Source organism: Syngnathus scovelli, chromosome 4, assembly GCF_024217435.2.
Source record: "Syngnathus scovelli strain Florida chromosome 4, RoL_Ssco_1.2, whole genome shotgun sequence".
Taxonomy (NCBI): Eukaryota; Metazoa; Chordata; class Actinopteri; order Syngnathiformes; family Syngnathidae; genus Syngnathus; species Syngnathus scovelli.
Genome location: NC_090850.1, coordinates 10,204,192 through 10,222,637, shown reverse-complemented (window position 1 = coordinate 10,222,637; position 18,446 = coordinate 10,204,192). Strand labels below are relative to the sequence as shown.

At 39.0% G+C, this 18,446-nt stretch overlaps 1 protein-coding gene across 3 annotated transcripts in view; it reads right to left on the bottom strand.

Moving 5' to 3' along the window:
• Nucleotides 1-18,446, bottom strand: part of znf609b (zinc finger protein 609b) — a 62,619-nt gene that overhangs the window by 9,839 nt on the left and 34,334 nt on the right. For all 3 annotated transcript variants that reach the window (XM_049718176.2, XM_049718177.2, XM_049718178.2), the window contains exon 3: nucleotides 8,477-8,702. In XM_049718176.2, coding sequence (XP_049574133.1) covers nucleotides 8,477-8,702 — 226 coding nt within the window. The remainder of the gene's footprint in view (nucleotides 1-8,476; nucleotides 8,703-18,446) is intronic.

Here is an 18,446-nt window from a genome sequence, read left to right as displayed (position 1 = left end):
TTTGCCACTTCAGCACTGCGGAGAAACTAAGGGCTGCAGTGAGCTAACTTATCTAATGGCACAGGAATGCTGGCTGGCAGCTTCCATCCCTCAGAGCATTTTATTCACTGAGGAAACCTCTCATGCTCACCTCATTTTCCTCTCTCTTTCATAATCACTTTTTTTCAAACTTCTAACCATTCTCCACTCACAATATTTTCCTCTCCAACACATGGGTCATACTGATGACTCCCCATGTTGTGACGTGCATTTGGACTTCTGTCAGTAATAATAATTTTGGCACAAATTGCTAAACAAGTCAATATTTTCATCTTAATCTGCACTAATATTTCTGCTAATACGTTCCTGATTTTCCTTAGTTTTTTGGAGCACAGATAGTATGTGATGAGGTCTCCGTGCAATGGGAAGTAGTTTTGGCTGGGTCTTACATCTGTTTTAAGGTAATAAGAGTCTCACATCTCAACAAAATGTGACCAACTTTACCACTGATACCTCGGAGCTTTTAAGATTGCCTCACCGTCAAAATTATCCATGCTTTGATATCATCCTCCTCCATTCTCCTCCTCTGCTACATTAGTAAGAAGCAGAGTTGAAAGGTTTTTCCTTTTTTCAAGTGTGATAATTAGCATTCCCACATTATTAAGTCTCTAACTGTCATAGAAAGTCAACCTGCACAACCAGCAGCCATGTAAACAGAATGCTGGTTCCGGTTCAAACCGGAAGTCGCTCGCCTAATTCACGCAAACACTCGTGGTGTAGGAAAAATGTGGATAGCAAGCGTGCACCACATTTGCACCAAACAGTACAGTTATGATCTTTTTTTTCCATTTATGTTGTTAAGGGCCTGCAAAATATGAAGTTGCTACATCCCACTTCACAAGATCCAGTCACTGGGGTAAAGTGGGAGTACTGTGGTACAATAATACAGCTATTGCTGCCTACATATTAAAATAATACAAGATTGGAATGATGTCAAGGGACTTTTGGTAGTAAAACTATTGCTACAAAACATCATTTGTAAATTGTTTGTACTGTCAGACCCAGTTATTGATACTCAATTTTGATCTGAGGACTTTCCAGGATCTATACTGTGTGATAAATACAGGTATCCAAATTGTAAGATTAATTATAGTCAAAATGTAGGCGCTTTCTTTCTTTTGTTTCTTTGCATCAGACATTTCCCGTGAAGGGAACCTGCATAGAATTACATCTACTGTACACTGTCTCAACAAATGTTTGTGTTTAGAAATGTGTAATCTTGCTGGGTGGTGACAGCGGGTGAGCCATATGTTGTTTGTCTTTTCCTTTTTTATACTGATTCTGGAAAATATTTTAAATTCCAAGCATTTGCATTACAGGCAAACCTCTCAAGTTCAAACAAACGTGATGATTTCATAAAAGCATCACCATCCATCCATCAGTCAGTCCGTTCATCCATCTATCCATCCATCCACACTCGGCTCAACACATGCTTTTGTGAGACGCGACTTGTGTTTTCACATACAGTGACATACATAAATCTCTTTCACGTCATTAAAATACGCTGTTTTCAGGAAATATACAATACTAATGATGTAGCTTGTGATTTATTATACTGCTTCAATAAACAGCAGAGTTGTTTTTATTGTCTGAGGGGACCCAAAAATGTATGTATTCACTTATTTACATGTGTAGACACTACTACCATTAAAATGTTAATTACATTGTAGGGAAGTGAGCTTTAAGTCACACACAATGTTTTATGGTAGCGTCAATTGTTCATGTGCAAGTGTCATTTATTTTGAAAGGAAATTAATCACGTTGTTTTGACTGAGCGGTTTCAATCTTTTTTCAAAAAATCATATCCATACATGTATTCACAAAGGCACACAACTGGATACATATTAGGTCAGTGCCAGAACGTATCAAACCAAAATGTCATCTTAATTTGCTATTACAATTTTAATAGTGTCAGGATTTAGGGCATTGTATAATCTGTCAAAACATGAATCAATCACCCAAAAGCAAAACTGACAAGAAACAATTCATACAGAGGTTTATTGCAGACATTTTAATTACTCGATGCACTTATGACTATTTTTTTTCCTCTATGCTTTGAGGTGAAGAAAAGGATTGGAAAGATTTAGAGCAAAAAAAAAAAAACCTGATCCCCTGCACACTGGCCCACTTAATGACACCCTCATTAGGGTCACCCAGGACAGCTCAGTGAAGTCTGCATTAATGAGAGAAATTGGCCTGTAATTTCACCAATCATTTCCATTCTGTGCTGTTGAGCAACACATGGCAGCCTCTGTGAGGCCCCAGAGTCTATTGCGTACTTGTATAGGATTACGTGAAAAAGAGGGTAATGGGAGAGGAAATTTTAAGTCAAGAGTATTTTGGGCACCTGCATGGGTGAATGGCCATTCCCGTCATAACCTCTTGTCCGTTTAAACACTTTCCCTAAGGTTGCAGAGGACAACTAAAAGGTCCTCTGCTTTTCAAGTTTTTAAGGGGGTGCAAGTTCACTGGCTGACCTTTTCTTTGCACACACCCATAGTGGGGGATTCACTAGGATTAATGAGTGCCCTTGTTCAAGATTTGATTTAATATCAGAACATTGCAATCTGATTTAATACCTCTCTAAACTGGAGGAAATTGTGTTTGAATTGAAGGTTTGTTTATGTGCAGACTGAGGACCACATGTAAGTATTTATAATTTCCAAACATAGAATATTAAGTGCAAACAAGAGGACGAGTCCCGGGAATCATTGTATAGAGCAGAAAATGTAAACACAGCTGGTGTGCTGCCATGATAACACTGATAAATAAAGCATTTGAGATACTAGTATTACAAAAGTATTACGTTTTCATTTTAAAACATATTTTCCCCCCTCTGTATAAAATAAAGCACAACTTCCCAATCATCCTGACCAGAAATGTCACAAAGCAAAAGAAGAAGCAATCAAGGACAAATAAGAAACTAATATTTGAATGTTAACAACCTGACGAGCTGAAAGTATTAGCTAAAAGGATCAATTCGTCATCCAGCGACATCACAATTGTAGTGATTTTTACATGAACTTCCTCCGAGCCGCATGTGTTGAACAAAATGTGACATTTATTGCCATTATAGGCGTATGAGTCCTCCCCCAACATTGATTAATAAATCAATTAGCTGATTTTCAATTTGAAAAAAATATATATACAAGAGATCAGGCATTTGGAAGTGTTTAACTTGATGAATGTCACGTGTATTGAAACAGAAAACAAAACCTGGAATGACATAAACATTGTTCTCAGTCATACGGGAATCAATTACATGTGGCTAACAGACACAAAACACCAAGTAAGGTTTTATTTTTAAGCCCACATCTTTCACAGGGACTCCATCTGGGCCCCATCTGAAATGTTTGCAGGCTACAATCTGGCTCATAGGATGTAAAATGTGAAGTTGCTCGCACTGACAGGAATGACAGCTTGTGAGAAGGTCAATTTTACCAAAGAGAGATGGAAGAAGGGAGTATTAGTATGCTTTGCACTTCTGGAACATTATCAGCCATATGCAGCTGCTGATGGATGGAAAAATCCATCACAATATGCTTATTTTTCATGTTGCTACATTAAAAATAGCAAGCATACATGCCAGGACCTTTGTCTAAATCGGAATGTGATAAACACACGCACAGTTATTCTTGAAAAGAATTTGTAGATGGAGAGTAGTTTTTGGTCTGTTTGTTTTTTGTCACCTGGGAAAGTCTATAACCATTTTGTTTAAACAAACCCTCTGGTGTTTTCCTTTAAGGAGATGGTGCTGAGATTAAGAGACAGTTCTGCCAAAGACACGTTGCTCAAGCATGCGTTGACATGTATATAGCAAACATGATATCTTATGACAAACACTGGGAAGGACTACAATTCCTTCAGGGGTAAGATTGATGTTTTCAAGGTTATTTACGTGCTTGGAAAAAGAGAGTTCCTGGCCAATTTGAGTAAGAAGTAACTCTCCATGGCCTTACTCTTGTAACACAATCCAAAGACTAAATTTATGACTGAAGTATAATCAAGACTGCAGATTTCTCAAAATATCCTTCAGAGTAATCTACAAAACATTTTAAACTTGTGTTAGAATTTCCCCTGAAAATTGATGACATGGACCTTTTGCAGAATGATGAGAAAAACTATTGGCTGAGAAAACAGGAACCAGACAAACTGATTGGGGGGTTCGAGGCAAGTATTGCCACGTGTTTGTCATATCAATTATTCAATCGACGCAACAAAAACCCACTATTTGAAAGCGAGTTTATTTAACAAAATTGTTCAAGTGTAGACCATGTTCTGCTGACACAGCAGAACCAGAGGTTACTAACAGGTGGTCTTTGCAACGACATGAAATCATTGCCTGCAAGTGTCTGTCAGCCACATTTTGTAGACCACTTGATTCGCTTTGGTTTAATAGTCGATACTGTGCCACTTGGAGCAGCAATTCCTGATGTGGGTTGTGTTTCCACCATAGGGTGTATATTCGAGATGATGCAACACATTCACAGCGGCACAGTGGTGTATACCCCAACAATTAATTCAATAAGAGAAACATCATTGTGCGCAGACTTTTGTGCAGACATATTCTGTAAACAAAGGAACCAACTGCTTTGATTGTCTCTCTTTTCCAATCCACTGCCTTTTTCAAGTTGGATCATATGGTGCTATTAGTGTCCAAACACTAGGGTGCAGAAAAGTGGGACTGACTTTTACTATATTTAGACAACATGGGGGAATGGGGAAAATTTCCTCTACAGTTTAAATGCAATAAATATGCACTGTACTGAATTGAACCATAGACTACTTGGTGGAAGCATACTTGACTCCCTAATTTTCACACCCTAAGATGATTCAGGTAAGTAACACAAAGGCAACTAATTCAAACAGTTTGGTAACTTTCACACTGAGCTCTCTTTCCCTGAAATGCCAAATATATTTTGACCCATATACTCAAAGTTCTGCTCCTCATGCTCCAAATATGTAATGGATAAATACATGAATACATTCATGAGACAAACACTGATCACAAGCAGCCCGTATTATTTTTCAATTAGGGATCTTAAGAATCTGTGGGGCCTGCATTGGTAACCGCCTGCCGTGAAATACGTGTGTGTGTGTGTGTGTGTGTGTGTGTGTGTGTGTGTTAGGGCTTCGGGGGAAGGGGTGAGGTGCACTGGCAGTGAGCAGGACTATTTGGCCAAAGAGGCCCCTCTGTGTTCCTTCTAGCCGAGAGCAGGAGCCAGTGCATTCTGGGCTGTATTTCAAGAGCAATAAACCTCTCCAGCACTTTAGAGATGACATTTGGAGGTATCAGCATGCTAAGCCTGGGAGGGGTTGGCCCATCGCTATGCTGACATGACCCTGGGAGCTGCCACTGCCTCCTCTGTGCTGAAGGGATTTGTGTCAGTACTGGGCCTCAAAATACCATGGCTATGACCCCCTACCCCCACAGCCTCCCCTTCTCCTGTCTACGCTTCACTTGCCACCAGACTGACTCAACAGCACACATTTGCTTTTCCTCTCTTCTAATGACCCATTTTCCTCCATCATCACCCGAGAAAAGGAGTCTGATTGCATTTAGTTCAGTGATCTGGAGCGGTAATCCACATAGCTCGCGAAAATCTATAAACCACAACCATTCCGTAGTGTCATTCCAGTCAAAACTGAATGAGCTGCTCCATCTTTGTTCAAATAACAGAGGAGGAAAATGGATTTTGCCTTATCAGCCGAGATTCTTGTCATCAGCGTCCAAAGGTCAAGCAAGCTTCTGTGATTGCTTTTTGTTTGCAGCTTGCCGCTTGTTCATCCATTTCTTTTCTCTTACACAGAGTGAGTTCTGTGACACTCGGCAATTACTAGAGTCTGTTGTTCATTTACTCCCACAAGGCTGAAAGGCAGAGGTGATGAAGCAGCTGTTAGCTGGCATGTTAAATGCAATGCACACGCACACACGCATGGTACATGCTAAAACAGCTTTGCGTGAGCCTTGTCATGCAGTGGCAAATGGGATTGCTCACCACCAACCTCTACTAATCAGGATGGCCCCCATTATGTTTTTCAGATGTTTCTTGCTTTCTTCGCATGCTATACTTAACTCATGTTCAGATGCCTTACAATGAGAGGAATTTGTTTTCATGAATCTCTTAAGCCACGTTTCCACTAGCGTTTGGTTTGGTTCGTCATATACCCTGATCAGGCTTGTGTTTCCATCGTTGTGTTTGTTGGCGGAATGTGGTAGCTGCGTCGGTGGCATAAATAGCGTGAAATCATGGCAACACATAATTCGATTAGTTAAAACAACAAAAACATAAATGAGACATGAAGCAGTGCCGCGTGGTGATCGTCTCAGTGACATGTGACACCTAGGTGTAAAATCTTCTGCGATACAATCCACTGCTTTTAAATGTTCTTAACTTTACACATTTACGTTCCTTTGTAATGTAGGTGACAGCTCTGTTAAGAAATACATAGACAACAATGAATCAAACTACACAACAAACTATCCAACTTGTACCCCAACGAAAGGATTCTGAAAAATAGGACGGTAAAGATAGAATATTAGGAGGTGTCAAAAAGGGTTATATGAAAGATCGTGATGGTTTCTACCACCTGGCTTGCACCGGTGCACAGTGCCCTTATCCTGCCAAGCCCCTTTCAACAGCAACATCTACAGTAGTTTCCCACCATAACATTTAAAAACCACTTCAAGTATTCCCCCATGCCACTCAACAGACTAATCCACAGCCTGTTTTAGCCAAAATAGCAGTTTCAAGAGAGTGCAGGCAAAGGACAAACTTAAACTAGGAAGGGAAAGAGGGGGTATGTCAAGAAAAGGTGGGGGCAGTCACATGGCGAGAGGCGAAGAATAAGCAAAGACAAATGGAGTGCTGCGGTTGGCTCTGAGCCATGTTTGTGTCACTAACAGAAGTCGCCTTGTGTAACTCCCACCCCTGCCGCAGGCCCTCGCCTGGCTCGCTCTCAGTTCTCATGAAGAACAGTCAAAGGGTGAATGGCAGGATACTTGGTAGCAGAAAAGAAAAAGGATATGTCAAGACAGCTTTGGGCTGGAAGAAAAATCTCAAGTGGTAAAGGACTAATCTTTGGACTTCATTACGCAGAATGATCTGATCTTTTGATAACTTATGTGAGGGCACTCGCTGGCCATTTGAAGGATGGATGTACAAGATTTTAACCAAGGAGACCATTTAAAAAAAAAAAATTCTTATAATAGTGGACTGCAAAATATTGTCTGCCACACAGAAGCTGTTTTACCGACGATATCTTCGTTTCTTTTCAAAATTTTGTTCAAGCTATATGTTTTTGAGGAATACATTCATCGACAATACAAGAAGAAAACGTTTGATAAAAAGCAGCAATCTGAATAAGTCCATATCACATCGTTTATGTTATGAAGGGCCTCTCAAATACAAATTAAGGACCAAGCGTTATTTTGCTTCACACGTCCACACTTACACTGTACCGCACTTATTCAATATTTATTCAGGATTTGTTTGCTTTCTGATGTAATTTTAACAACAGTTTGCATCTTTGGTCCATACGATCTTTGAGTTGAACTGATCCAAATGGCACTCGACTTCATTAAAAGACCCAATTCTTACAGCTAGCTCTCTGTCCGACTGTTTCACACTTGTTGTGTTCACACTTGATCAAACAAACCAAACCAAAGAAATTGAAACCAAAATCATTATAAAGTTGTCAAATGTGAGCCGACTATTAATAAAACACTAAAAACGAGCTGTGAGCAATATGCTCTCATCCAACATCAGTGTCTGACCTCACAAATGTTCTCCTTTATGACTAAACCAAATTTCCCACTGAAAGGCTCCAAAACCTTGTAAAAAGCCTTCCAAAAACAGTAAAAAATGTTTATGGCTAAAAAAGGATTTTTTCCACATCCTGCCTTCACACCATTGTTTTTATAGTAAAGCAACTGAAACTCTGGTTATTAGCTAGTGATTTTGAATTTGTGTACCAGTGGCAGCCATGGGGTAGCCTGCAATGATTTTGTTTTGTGCTACCCCTGCAATGATTTTGTTTTTTGTTTTTTTTGCTTTTAACACACAACTAGAAGCCACTATATTGTGACAGGAACATAAAACTCTGCTGAGTAGCTGAGCCAAACCAAACTGAGCAGGCCAGTATTTGCAGAGAAAAACACTGACAGTCACAGCTCTGGTTTTATGGCTAGTGAGAATCCCAGGCTCATTTTTCAACAGACTGGCTTGCACGTGAAACAGAGCACTGTTCCAAGTCTCTGGATTTCAACGGTTCACAGCTGCAAAATATGGCATTGTTTTATTCTCTACTCACCAAAATTATTTTGATCAAGGTTCTTCAAACATTTGCACCACTCTGATACGTAGCTTTTTCACTCCATATCACACTAAACAGATGTTTTCCCTCCTCATCATGACAAAGTAAATCGTGCACTCACCATCTTCAGTTTCTTGCCACACAATGCCTTCAAGATTGACACTTGTGCCGGGTTCGCAGGGTCCTAAGCACTCGGGTTCCGTGGATAGGGCCACATCGGATGTGTTCACTGCTACTGAACGTGTGCGCACCATTATCTGTTCACATGGCGAGGCAATCTCACTGTTGCCTACTGCAGCCAAAAGATGGAGCGGGGGAGGGACTGGTGTTGAGACAGGAGATTCCATCTGCAAGGAAAAATTGGACATTTAGAGAGACCAGGAAACCGTGAAAGAATTCCCAACCATTATGTAAACACATACAGCGATCCTGCTTAGATAGATTCAAGGAATGCCAGTTACCGGATGGGAAAATTGTGTATGGATTATACTGTGGTATGTCTGTCCCCGGTGAGACTACCTCGCTTAGTAATAAGTCGGCAATATCAGTCTTTTTTCTTCATATTCTGAGAACTGAAGAGCAGAGAGAAGAGGCTGAGAGGGGCATGCGAATCATGTGCCTTTGTAATGCTGGTTTGGTCCAACATGCCTTCTCGCGGTTTTCCTCCTTTACACTCCACACAGGCGAGTGTGACCCATGCTGCCAGTCATCTCGCAGAGGGATCGCTCATTAAATCCCTCACTTAAAAAGCTAGTTGTGATAACGGTGCTGGGTGCATTGGGTCACGAATTGATTCCACCTGCTCTGACACTGTGACAGCAATGAAGAGACAGTCGGCCTACATGGAGAAGGAAAACGACAGGAAGGGAGGAGCGAGCCATCAGGGAGCAACCGATGAAGTGCACTGCACGCTAGACAAGTGCGTGGGTGAAAGGAAGAAAGTGAGACAGGAAGACTAGTGGTGATTAAACAGCTACAGTGACAGAAGGCAAGTGATGCACTGATAATGGGCAGAAGTACTTACTTTTGGGCACTCGCCTATACTACTAATATACTAGGGATGGAACAAACTATTATTTCTATTATTGATTAATCTGTAGATTCTCTTTGTTGATTGATTGATAAATTGGATGGAAAAAAACTGATGTTTACATTTCCATTCCTTAATTAAACAGGACATTTTTTCAAATCGACAACAAAAATCAATCATAAGTGGTTTGGTTCGTAACATACCAGAAAATAGGCAAAAATGTTGATCGTTGTTTCCTAAAGTAAAAACACGTTTTATTTTGAATCAACACAAAATCACAAATTAGATAATATTTACAGTTAAGCGACTGAATGCATTGGTACAAATTTTTATTAAAAAAGGATGTAAACAATTAATCGATTATTAAAAATGATCAATTAATTTGATAATCCACTAGATGTTGATTAATTTAATTCACGCACATACATATAGTATATATATAGATATATGGCAATCTAATTTCTTACGCCTGGTTCACTAAAGCTCCGCCCACCTTGGCTGTACTCACATATGTTTATGGGGAAACTCGAGATGTTTTGACAAAAACAACAATGGTTGTCTCAGCTTAATTAACACAAAAAGAAAAAACAACTGCTTGACACAGGCTACATACTTGTTATACAAGTGTGGATTACCCTCAAAGTAATGGTGAATTAATGTGTGCAGCCTGACAAAGCCAAGCCTAATGACATCTTAATCACTGTGTATCAGTTTCTGATTCATAATGTGGTGTGCTGAGTTGATGAGACAAGAAATTCTGCATGATCGCTCTATGGGCCTTGCGCACAAAACAAAATAAAACCCAAGCAATCTTTCTTTAAAATCAAAGAGTGAGTGTTGTTAACATGAATTCTGAGAGAGACTGTTCAGCCGTCAGTTTCAAACAATTCTGAGTGGACCGAAATGTCTCCATGTAGATGTGAAAGACTTGCCACTTCAAGAAAATGCTTTATTTACATTGCTGCTGCTGACAGTGGCCAACAAGTTATTAAGTTAAGCTGATAAGGCCATGTAGCTTTGGAAGTTTGTTTTTCCTTATCTAATAAGATTAATTAAAGATTTGCATGTCTACTTGGGTGCATCTTTGTACGATATTTACATTTGTTTGATGAAGTTAGAAGCGATAAATAGCAAATAGTTCATCATAGCGCAGTAGTTTCACTTTTGTATTTCACAGATTTTGTTCACAGCTTTTGTGTTAATGTTAACGCAGGGATTAAAAAAAAACTCGAAAAGTGAAGATATCCTCCCTTTTCACAAGACTTGACACATGGATTTTATGACTTCTCCAAACCATAATGCTCGAGTTTCACACCGTTTTCTTCACTGAAACCCAAAACAGCAGACTCTTGAGAGACTCACAGTGACAAGAGTAATGTTTAACTGACCTACAAAGAGCCAATGAACTTTGGGTTAGTGCAGTGCATACCACAAAGTGTTGAAAGAGGAACATGGTAAAACTGTCAAGATTTACTATAACTGTATTTCTGTGAAGACTATGACATGTGAGTATGGGTTACAAAACAAATATCTCTGGATTGTAATTTGTCCACTGAATACTGGAGCAATGAAGCAAAGCCTACTAACCACTGCACGGCCTATTAATTGGCCGATTTTATTCATTCTACAATGGTAAAACTCCTTGGCAAATTTTCCAATGTTTGTTTTTCCCTTCATGTACCCTAACCATTTACAAGGTTATATACACAGATACACATGATAATATCATTTACTCATTCATTATCTGAAGCGCTCATCCTCACGAGTATCGCGAGCGTGCTGGAGCCTAGTCCAACAGTGGAGCCATGGTTGCCAGATCCACGTATCATCGGTCACTCGGGGCTTCTTGTTTTGATAAAGTGCTTGTAAATGTTGGCAGTCGTAAGTTAAGGTTTTCCTTTGCTTGTTCCAAAAGTAGAGCCGCTATTTTGCGTGGAGTCTACAGTGAATGTGAGCAAGCTGAAAGCAAATATTGCTAGTTGCGTTAGATGGCTGTTAACGTAGCAAAGTACACCTTCTGACTTGGACTTGTATTTATGTAATTTATACAGGAAAGATTTAACTTGACATGCATTCGAACATCTGAGTGTATTCTGACAGATAGTGACTTTGAGATCGCCTTCACCGCATATACCAGTAAGAGTATTACAACACGCAGTCACGCTGTGCAATGGGATGACATTTTTACCAGCACACATTGAAAAAAATGGGAGCATTTTCGAGCATAATGGTGGCAGTTACCAGCCCTGATTTTTATTGTTTTGGTTATGTTTCTCGTAAATCCTTGGTATTTGAAACATATAGCTTTACCACAAATCATGGTTACTGATTTAAGGGTAGACTGTCAAATATCAAGTCTTCACCTTTGGATCACTTCCTCGTCTAATATCCTTGTCACACACAAACTCATGTTGGGTGCTAAATTATGAATGAATGTTACTGTTATGGTTGTGTATTCAAATGAGACTGCTGGCACAGGTCATAGAAAATAATCTATGCAATAGTCATGCGCACATTACTGCTGAACTTTGGCATGTTAACATGAAACAGTGAATCAAACTGCCAACTACTAACTTATCTTAATTCAGTTTTAGACACAAAACATTTTAGCTGCGTAAAAGACGAGAATAGTAATAAAAAAAGCGTGTTTAAATTCTAACAGAGGTAACCATTTTATTTACAGTAGATTAGGATTCTATGCTGTATTCGTAGATATCACTCTTTGCCCATTCCACTTCCTCAAAGTTTAAGATCAGGGGATGTTTGAGAATAATTGTCCAAAGCACAAAAGCACATGTTGTCCTGAATGTTGTTAGCTACCTAAATGTTGGCCGAGATGTACCTGAGTCAAATTCCTTGTTTGGCATGTTCAAACTTGGCAAATAAAGATTGATTCTGATTCTGATGATGAAAATACAGAACCAGTACAGCTTCTGACAGTGCCACCACAACTAGGCTGTCGAGCCACCACCATAAGACTTAACGCTGGACCCTGTTTTGACAATGTTTCTCATTGAATACCAAGAGAAACTTTGTTTAAACATTGAACTAATTCTGTACATTGTGTGGAAAATAAAGCATTTCTCGTTGGTGTAATGTATGTATAAAGACGTTTACAATGACTTTTAGTATAGTACAATAAACATGAAGGCTTTCTTTATGCTCATCTCATAAGACATCCTTTTAGAGATTATGTAAGGCTACTCCTGTGAAGCCATCTGTAAATGCTAATAAAAGAACAGACGTGAGCCAAATGGTATCTCTTATAGCCATGAGCAAGATGGGAAGTATATGTGATGTCGAGCTTGTGTCTGAGTGTGAGTGTGCGTACAATTCCTTCTACTGTTAGAACATTTTGGCTATTAATTATATACAAAAACACTCATCTGACTCGACAAGCCCACAACGGCAAGCACAAATAGGATTAGTAAGTCATATATTTAAGTGAGCTGAGATTCACAAATAAGCCATCTATTATAATAAAAATAATTAGCCGTGGCTGGTTTTGCGGTTCACATAGGAGACTTTTCATGCAGCGAACACTCAATGCCCCATTTACAAGGGATTTGCAATTCACTGCCGACCAGTCGAGGGTTTAAGCTCCCTTTCCCCAACTCCCAAGTTTGCAGTACAAAAAAATGGATGGCAATAATTAACTGCTATATAGCCAATAAGTAACGTTTGTTACGGTGATCAGTGTGGACGATAAGCCATACTTGCAGTCATTCCGTCTCTGTGTAGTTATTTTATCTATGTCATCTAGCACTATTTTAGCTGTCCTGTGTGCAATAAACACTCACACCTGGCAGTTCTGGCCGTGATGTGTATGGAGGTGACAGTAGCCTGGAGTTTATGTTGGTTGAGGAGCCAATCCTAACTGAAGCTTCTGGGCTATGTTGTTTTGTATAACAAGAACATGTGAAAGCCTGAGTAATCCTGTCGCTGCCAACAAGAGTTAAATACGGAGTATAAAAATAGCAATGTTGTTGTCAGGAGTGCACGCAAATGCCATTGAAAAAATGGTGTTCGGTGCAGTTGCACCGATAAGTGTTTCCCCTTAATGGTTGACTGACTTTTTGAATTTTTATCCAATCTGATTTGAACACGTGGGTTATAAATGCATTTTCCAGCAGTACCATTTTCAAATGTCCAACCATACTATGATGCTTAGTAAGGTTTACATAACAAGGAATACTGTAAGGCACTCGGTGTTCACTTGTCAAATTTGCGCCCGGTCTGTTTATTATTCCTGCCCCGGGCCCAACTTTGAACGAGCTTTCCTGCCCTGGGCCCAATTTTGAACGAACTTAAATAACAGTCAAGCAGTGAGAGTTAATCATTTGCTGAAAGTCAAATGGATCTTTACACTGCATTGCATTCATACTGCTTTTTTTTTTTTTTTTACACCTGCGCTATTGCATAAACGACATGGGAGGCAAAAGTCTGTGTGATTGACTGTCCAACATTTGCCAGGTGGTTTGGTATACTTTCCACTTGCCCTGGTTCAACATGACCTTACCGACCCAATTCCTTCCTCTTCCTGGCTCAGCATGCTGCCTGGAAGCGATGCCTGGCATTGTTTGTAAAATAAAAGTGGGAGGGGGGTTGGGTTTTAAGTGCGTTAGAGTGGGTAGAGCTGGAAGCTTTACTGGTAACCTAAACAACGTTTATCGTGTATTTACTGGTAAACACAACACTGAAAGCCAGTGAAACAAAATGGAAACTACGAACAGTCTTAGTAATTCAGTTTTAGACACAAAACATTTTAACTGCGTAAAAGAAAAGAATAATAATAAAAGAAGCGTGTTAAAATTCTTACAGAGGTGACCATTTTATTTACAGTAGATTAGGATTCTATCCTGTATTCATAGATATCACTCTTTGCCCATTCCTCTTCCTCAAATCCTGACCACAGTTCAGTCGGAAACAACAATGAGCTACATTCTTGTCAAGGTCATGCACTCGCGTCAAACATGGAGGGAGGCTATGCTGAGAGAAGAAATCCAGATAAACTGAGCTGAGCCCACAAGGATTTCTTTGTCAGCTCACTCTGCAGCCCTAAATGTTATCTAACAGCAAAGGGAAACCAGACAAGAAACTGAAAGGCTGTCATCATTGACACCTCCTGACACCAACAAGTTAAACGGATTTCTTCTTGGATCAGTTTGGGAGATCAGTCTGCAGTGAAAACAAACCAAATGAGTCATTCATGAATCGCCATTGTTTACTTTGACAAAAGCCGTGGCCCCTAAACTAAATTAACAAGCTCTAGGCAGATCACGTAAACAACAAAGGTGGCTCTTTTGGGGAAAAAAAAATACGAAATCTTCCTCTGCTGAACTCCAAAGCTTATTTTAGAAGATTAAGATAATTAGTTTCAACAAAACAATAACCACGCTTGGAGATTCTTTGGGGAATTCCCACAATTCCATTTTATTTAGATATACTCAGAACTTTTCCTTTGTGTTTAGTAACTCCAAACAGCAAGTCCAATGATAAAACACGATGCAGAACTACTTGATCCCCCTAAGGAGTAGTTATGTCAAGGAAGTGAGAGCTATGTTGGTCCTACTGTCTTTTGAGACTTTCCAAAAGTGACCATGCTCATTCGTGAAGGATACGACCAATAGAGCAGCTGTTTTAAGTGCTGCTATTTTATTGCAGCTCAAGTTGTGTTATCTGTGACCATGACAACAAAGCGATTTCATAATCGCATGCGGCACTAAGAACTTATGACACTTTTCATGTATTGACCCTCTTGAAAACGTAATTATCTGCCCTAATTTAAATAACACACAGTGTAGTGCTGCAATAGTTCACGGTAACACTTTAACCAAGCACTGTCATTGCTCAACCACATGTAACATATGATGGATGATCTTATTGAATTTAAGCAGTTCTGGGAAACCAAAAATAGGTTAAAAATTGTTGTCAGATTCATATGAAATATTACTGTAATTCCAGTGAGGGAAAACTCCCAGGGCACTGACAGAGTGGCCAGATCAAGTTACAGACTTTTTCTGACATAGACATCTCTTTTAGTCTTGGACAGACTTGAGTATAAGCGACATGTTCTTCTGTTAAAGTCTCCATTAGCAAGTATCAAATGCATCAAAAAGGCACTGCAAATGGTTTGCAACTAATTACGTGACGCAATTTGGCGCAATGATAAAAGCAGCTTGAGCACAACAATGTCACTGAGACATTTGCTTAATGATGACATGTGGCTGCAGGTCAACACAATTGTGTCAACTCACGAACTGGCAGGGTATTTTGAAACAAATTATCCTCTGCTGCTTTTTATATTATTCAAACCACTAATAAGTCTTTTTCGGTAGTGTTGTCGGGGGAGCAGGGGTAAAGTGAAACCCACTGTAACGTACAAAATCTTGTCTCTTGCTGCCAGCTGCTCAGCAGAGGTCTGCTGCTTACAGCCATCTGAGTTTGATGACCTTGTTAGTTTGAGTGCCTAATCTGCTAATGCCCTGATAAAAATAAACAGTCAGTCCAGTCATTGTAGTCCTCCTCCTATCTGTCTGCAGCTGCTGTCCACAAATACTGATGATACATCCATCTTTGTCCGTTCGTTGGATTTAGTCACACCGGCAGCCTCAACTATGGTGTTTGCCAAAACCATGACTGATGTCGATTAAAATATAAGAACACCTAAGATTTCTAATTGTTATTGGGGAGCTTTGACCAAGTGGTTAAGAAACCCTGAACTGTTCCCTGGGCACCAACTCACGTATGCATTACAACTGAGATGGGTAAAATGCATTCATGTAAAAAGTGTGCAACATCATGGTCATAAGATATACTGGAATAGATATTTTAAATTCAACCACATTCTTATAAAAAGTGTAGGAAAACAATGCAATAATGCATGTAAATAAATCAATGCTGCATATGAACAGCCAGTCTCACAATTTGAAAGTGGAAGTTTTTTCAAAATTGCATGTTGTGTATTGAATAGCTCTGTCCCCTTCCGTCCTTTCGCTTGCAAACCCATTGGCATTGAGAAAAGAAGCGTCAATTATGAAAGGATGGAATCTTGCCAAGGTTGCACTATTGTACGGATTGTTACTGCCCAATCGGGTTTTTTACATTTACAAATGTAGTTCCACCACGACACGCATCCAATGGGCAGTGCGGTTAAATATTGTCATCTTCACGCTACCAAAATTAGGTCAGATAGCAGACAGGACAATATAGAGCTACCTGGCACTTTAAACATCTTATTATGAAGCGACCAAACTGTTGAGTCCTCCAGAGTAATAAAATAGTTATATATTCAGCTATAACATTAGCAATGAGAAAATACCTCATTAGTTTTGACATATGACTCCAGTGATTAATTTAAAACCAAATGGTCCCTCTGTTCAAGGAATACACAACCCTCACGGATATAATTAAATATAATTTAAACATCGACATTGAAGAGCGAGGCCCCGCTAACGAAATTTAATTAAATATGAAAGTACATAGTAGAAATAATACATTGCTAAAGACTAAGCAACCCAGCCTCAAACTCAATGCTATATTAACTTTTATTGAAGCCCTCAACACATTGTTAAAATTGTTTTCAAAATAACTTGTGATGGCATATCATTTTTATTAGCATTTTCAGTCAAATAATTTTCATGAAAAAATAAACAACTGTAAGCCATATAAATTAGTATATAAGTATCTTTATAATAACATAACAGTTATATGTGAAAAGTGAAGTTGAATGAATACATGATCAAGAACAGATAGCGAAAAAATAACAATGAAACATGTAATTTTTTTAAAAAGAATATGCAAGTAAATACGAAAAGAACACAATGTCAGATTATGATTTTAAAATAATAGATTCGGGAGATAAATGTGTACAACGCATTCAGCCAAGAAAAAGCTGCTCAAACACATGTATATTATAAACATGCTCATGGTCCCTCGGGGTATAATCCAGAACTGCTATTTACTTTGCTCAAAACACATTAGCACTGAAAATTCTAAAATAAAATAAGCATAAGAGTGCAGAAAAATGATTTCGCACTCTGTACTATGAAACAACCTACAACATAGTGGTACAGTAAATCAATATCCGCTGAGACTGAGTATGCAAGTACTTATGTATGCTGTGACAGCGATGGCTTAATGTATATGGCTCTTATTCCCAAGAAAGGAAATCTTGCATTGCGTTGAAGGGATTTAGATGAAGTGACTCGAGCAAACAGCTTAGGGGAGAGAAATAAGGTATCAATATTAATGTAACACTGCAAGACAGCTGAAAGAGTAAAACTGTACTCTCGATGGGAGAATACAATCCAGCTAAGCAGAGTTTATTATCCACAGTCAATATACTGAAAATGTTTGGCAGAGTGATTTGCCATCTAAGGCCAGTTTATATGGCTGCTCTGCTGACAACCTAATCATAACTCTGCAATATTTTAACCAATTTGTGTTGTATGTAGCCCTCGAAAAGGCACCTGAGCCTATAACATAAATGTGATGTGACATTAAGGTGACTTGATCTCCAAATCAAATTGTTTCTTGTCACTGAGTATTAAATGAAGAGTCGGATAAAGGAGAAAACACAAACACGTTTGTTCAAAGCAGAATTCGTCTTTGGTCGATCTATTTTTTTTTTTTTTTTTTAACTTAGAGTGTAAATGACATTTTGAGGTTGACTTAACGTCTTTGAGCACTTAAAAATGGATATTCTCATGATGATTAGATAAGCAAATACTGGGAGATTATTCATTATTTAGGCAATTTTGCCAATCGGGGTGAGCAAAATATTGATACTGTTGAATATCACATTTATTCTCAGGGTACATGATAAAACAGAATCATTTATGTCCGGCTTAAGTGATGATTTTGGCTTTCAAATGAGACCTGAAATACCATATATTTGCCTTTGTTTCATCAGCACTAACCATCTAAATCACAGGTGTCAAATTCAAGGCCCGGGGGCCAGATACGGCCCGCCACATCATTTTATGTGGCCCACGAAGACAAATTGTGCATCAAATTCGTGTGTCATTACTAGAATTACAAATTGTCTTCACTTTTAATA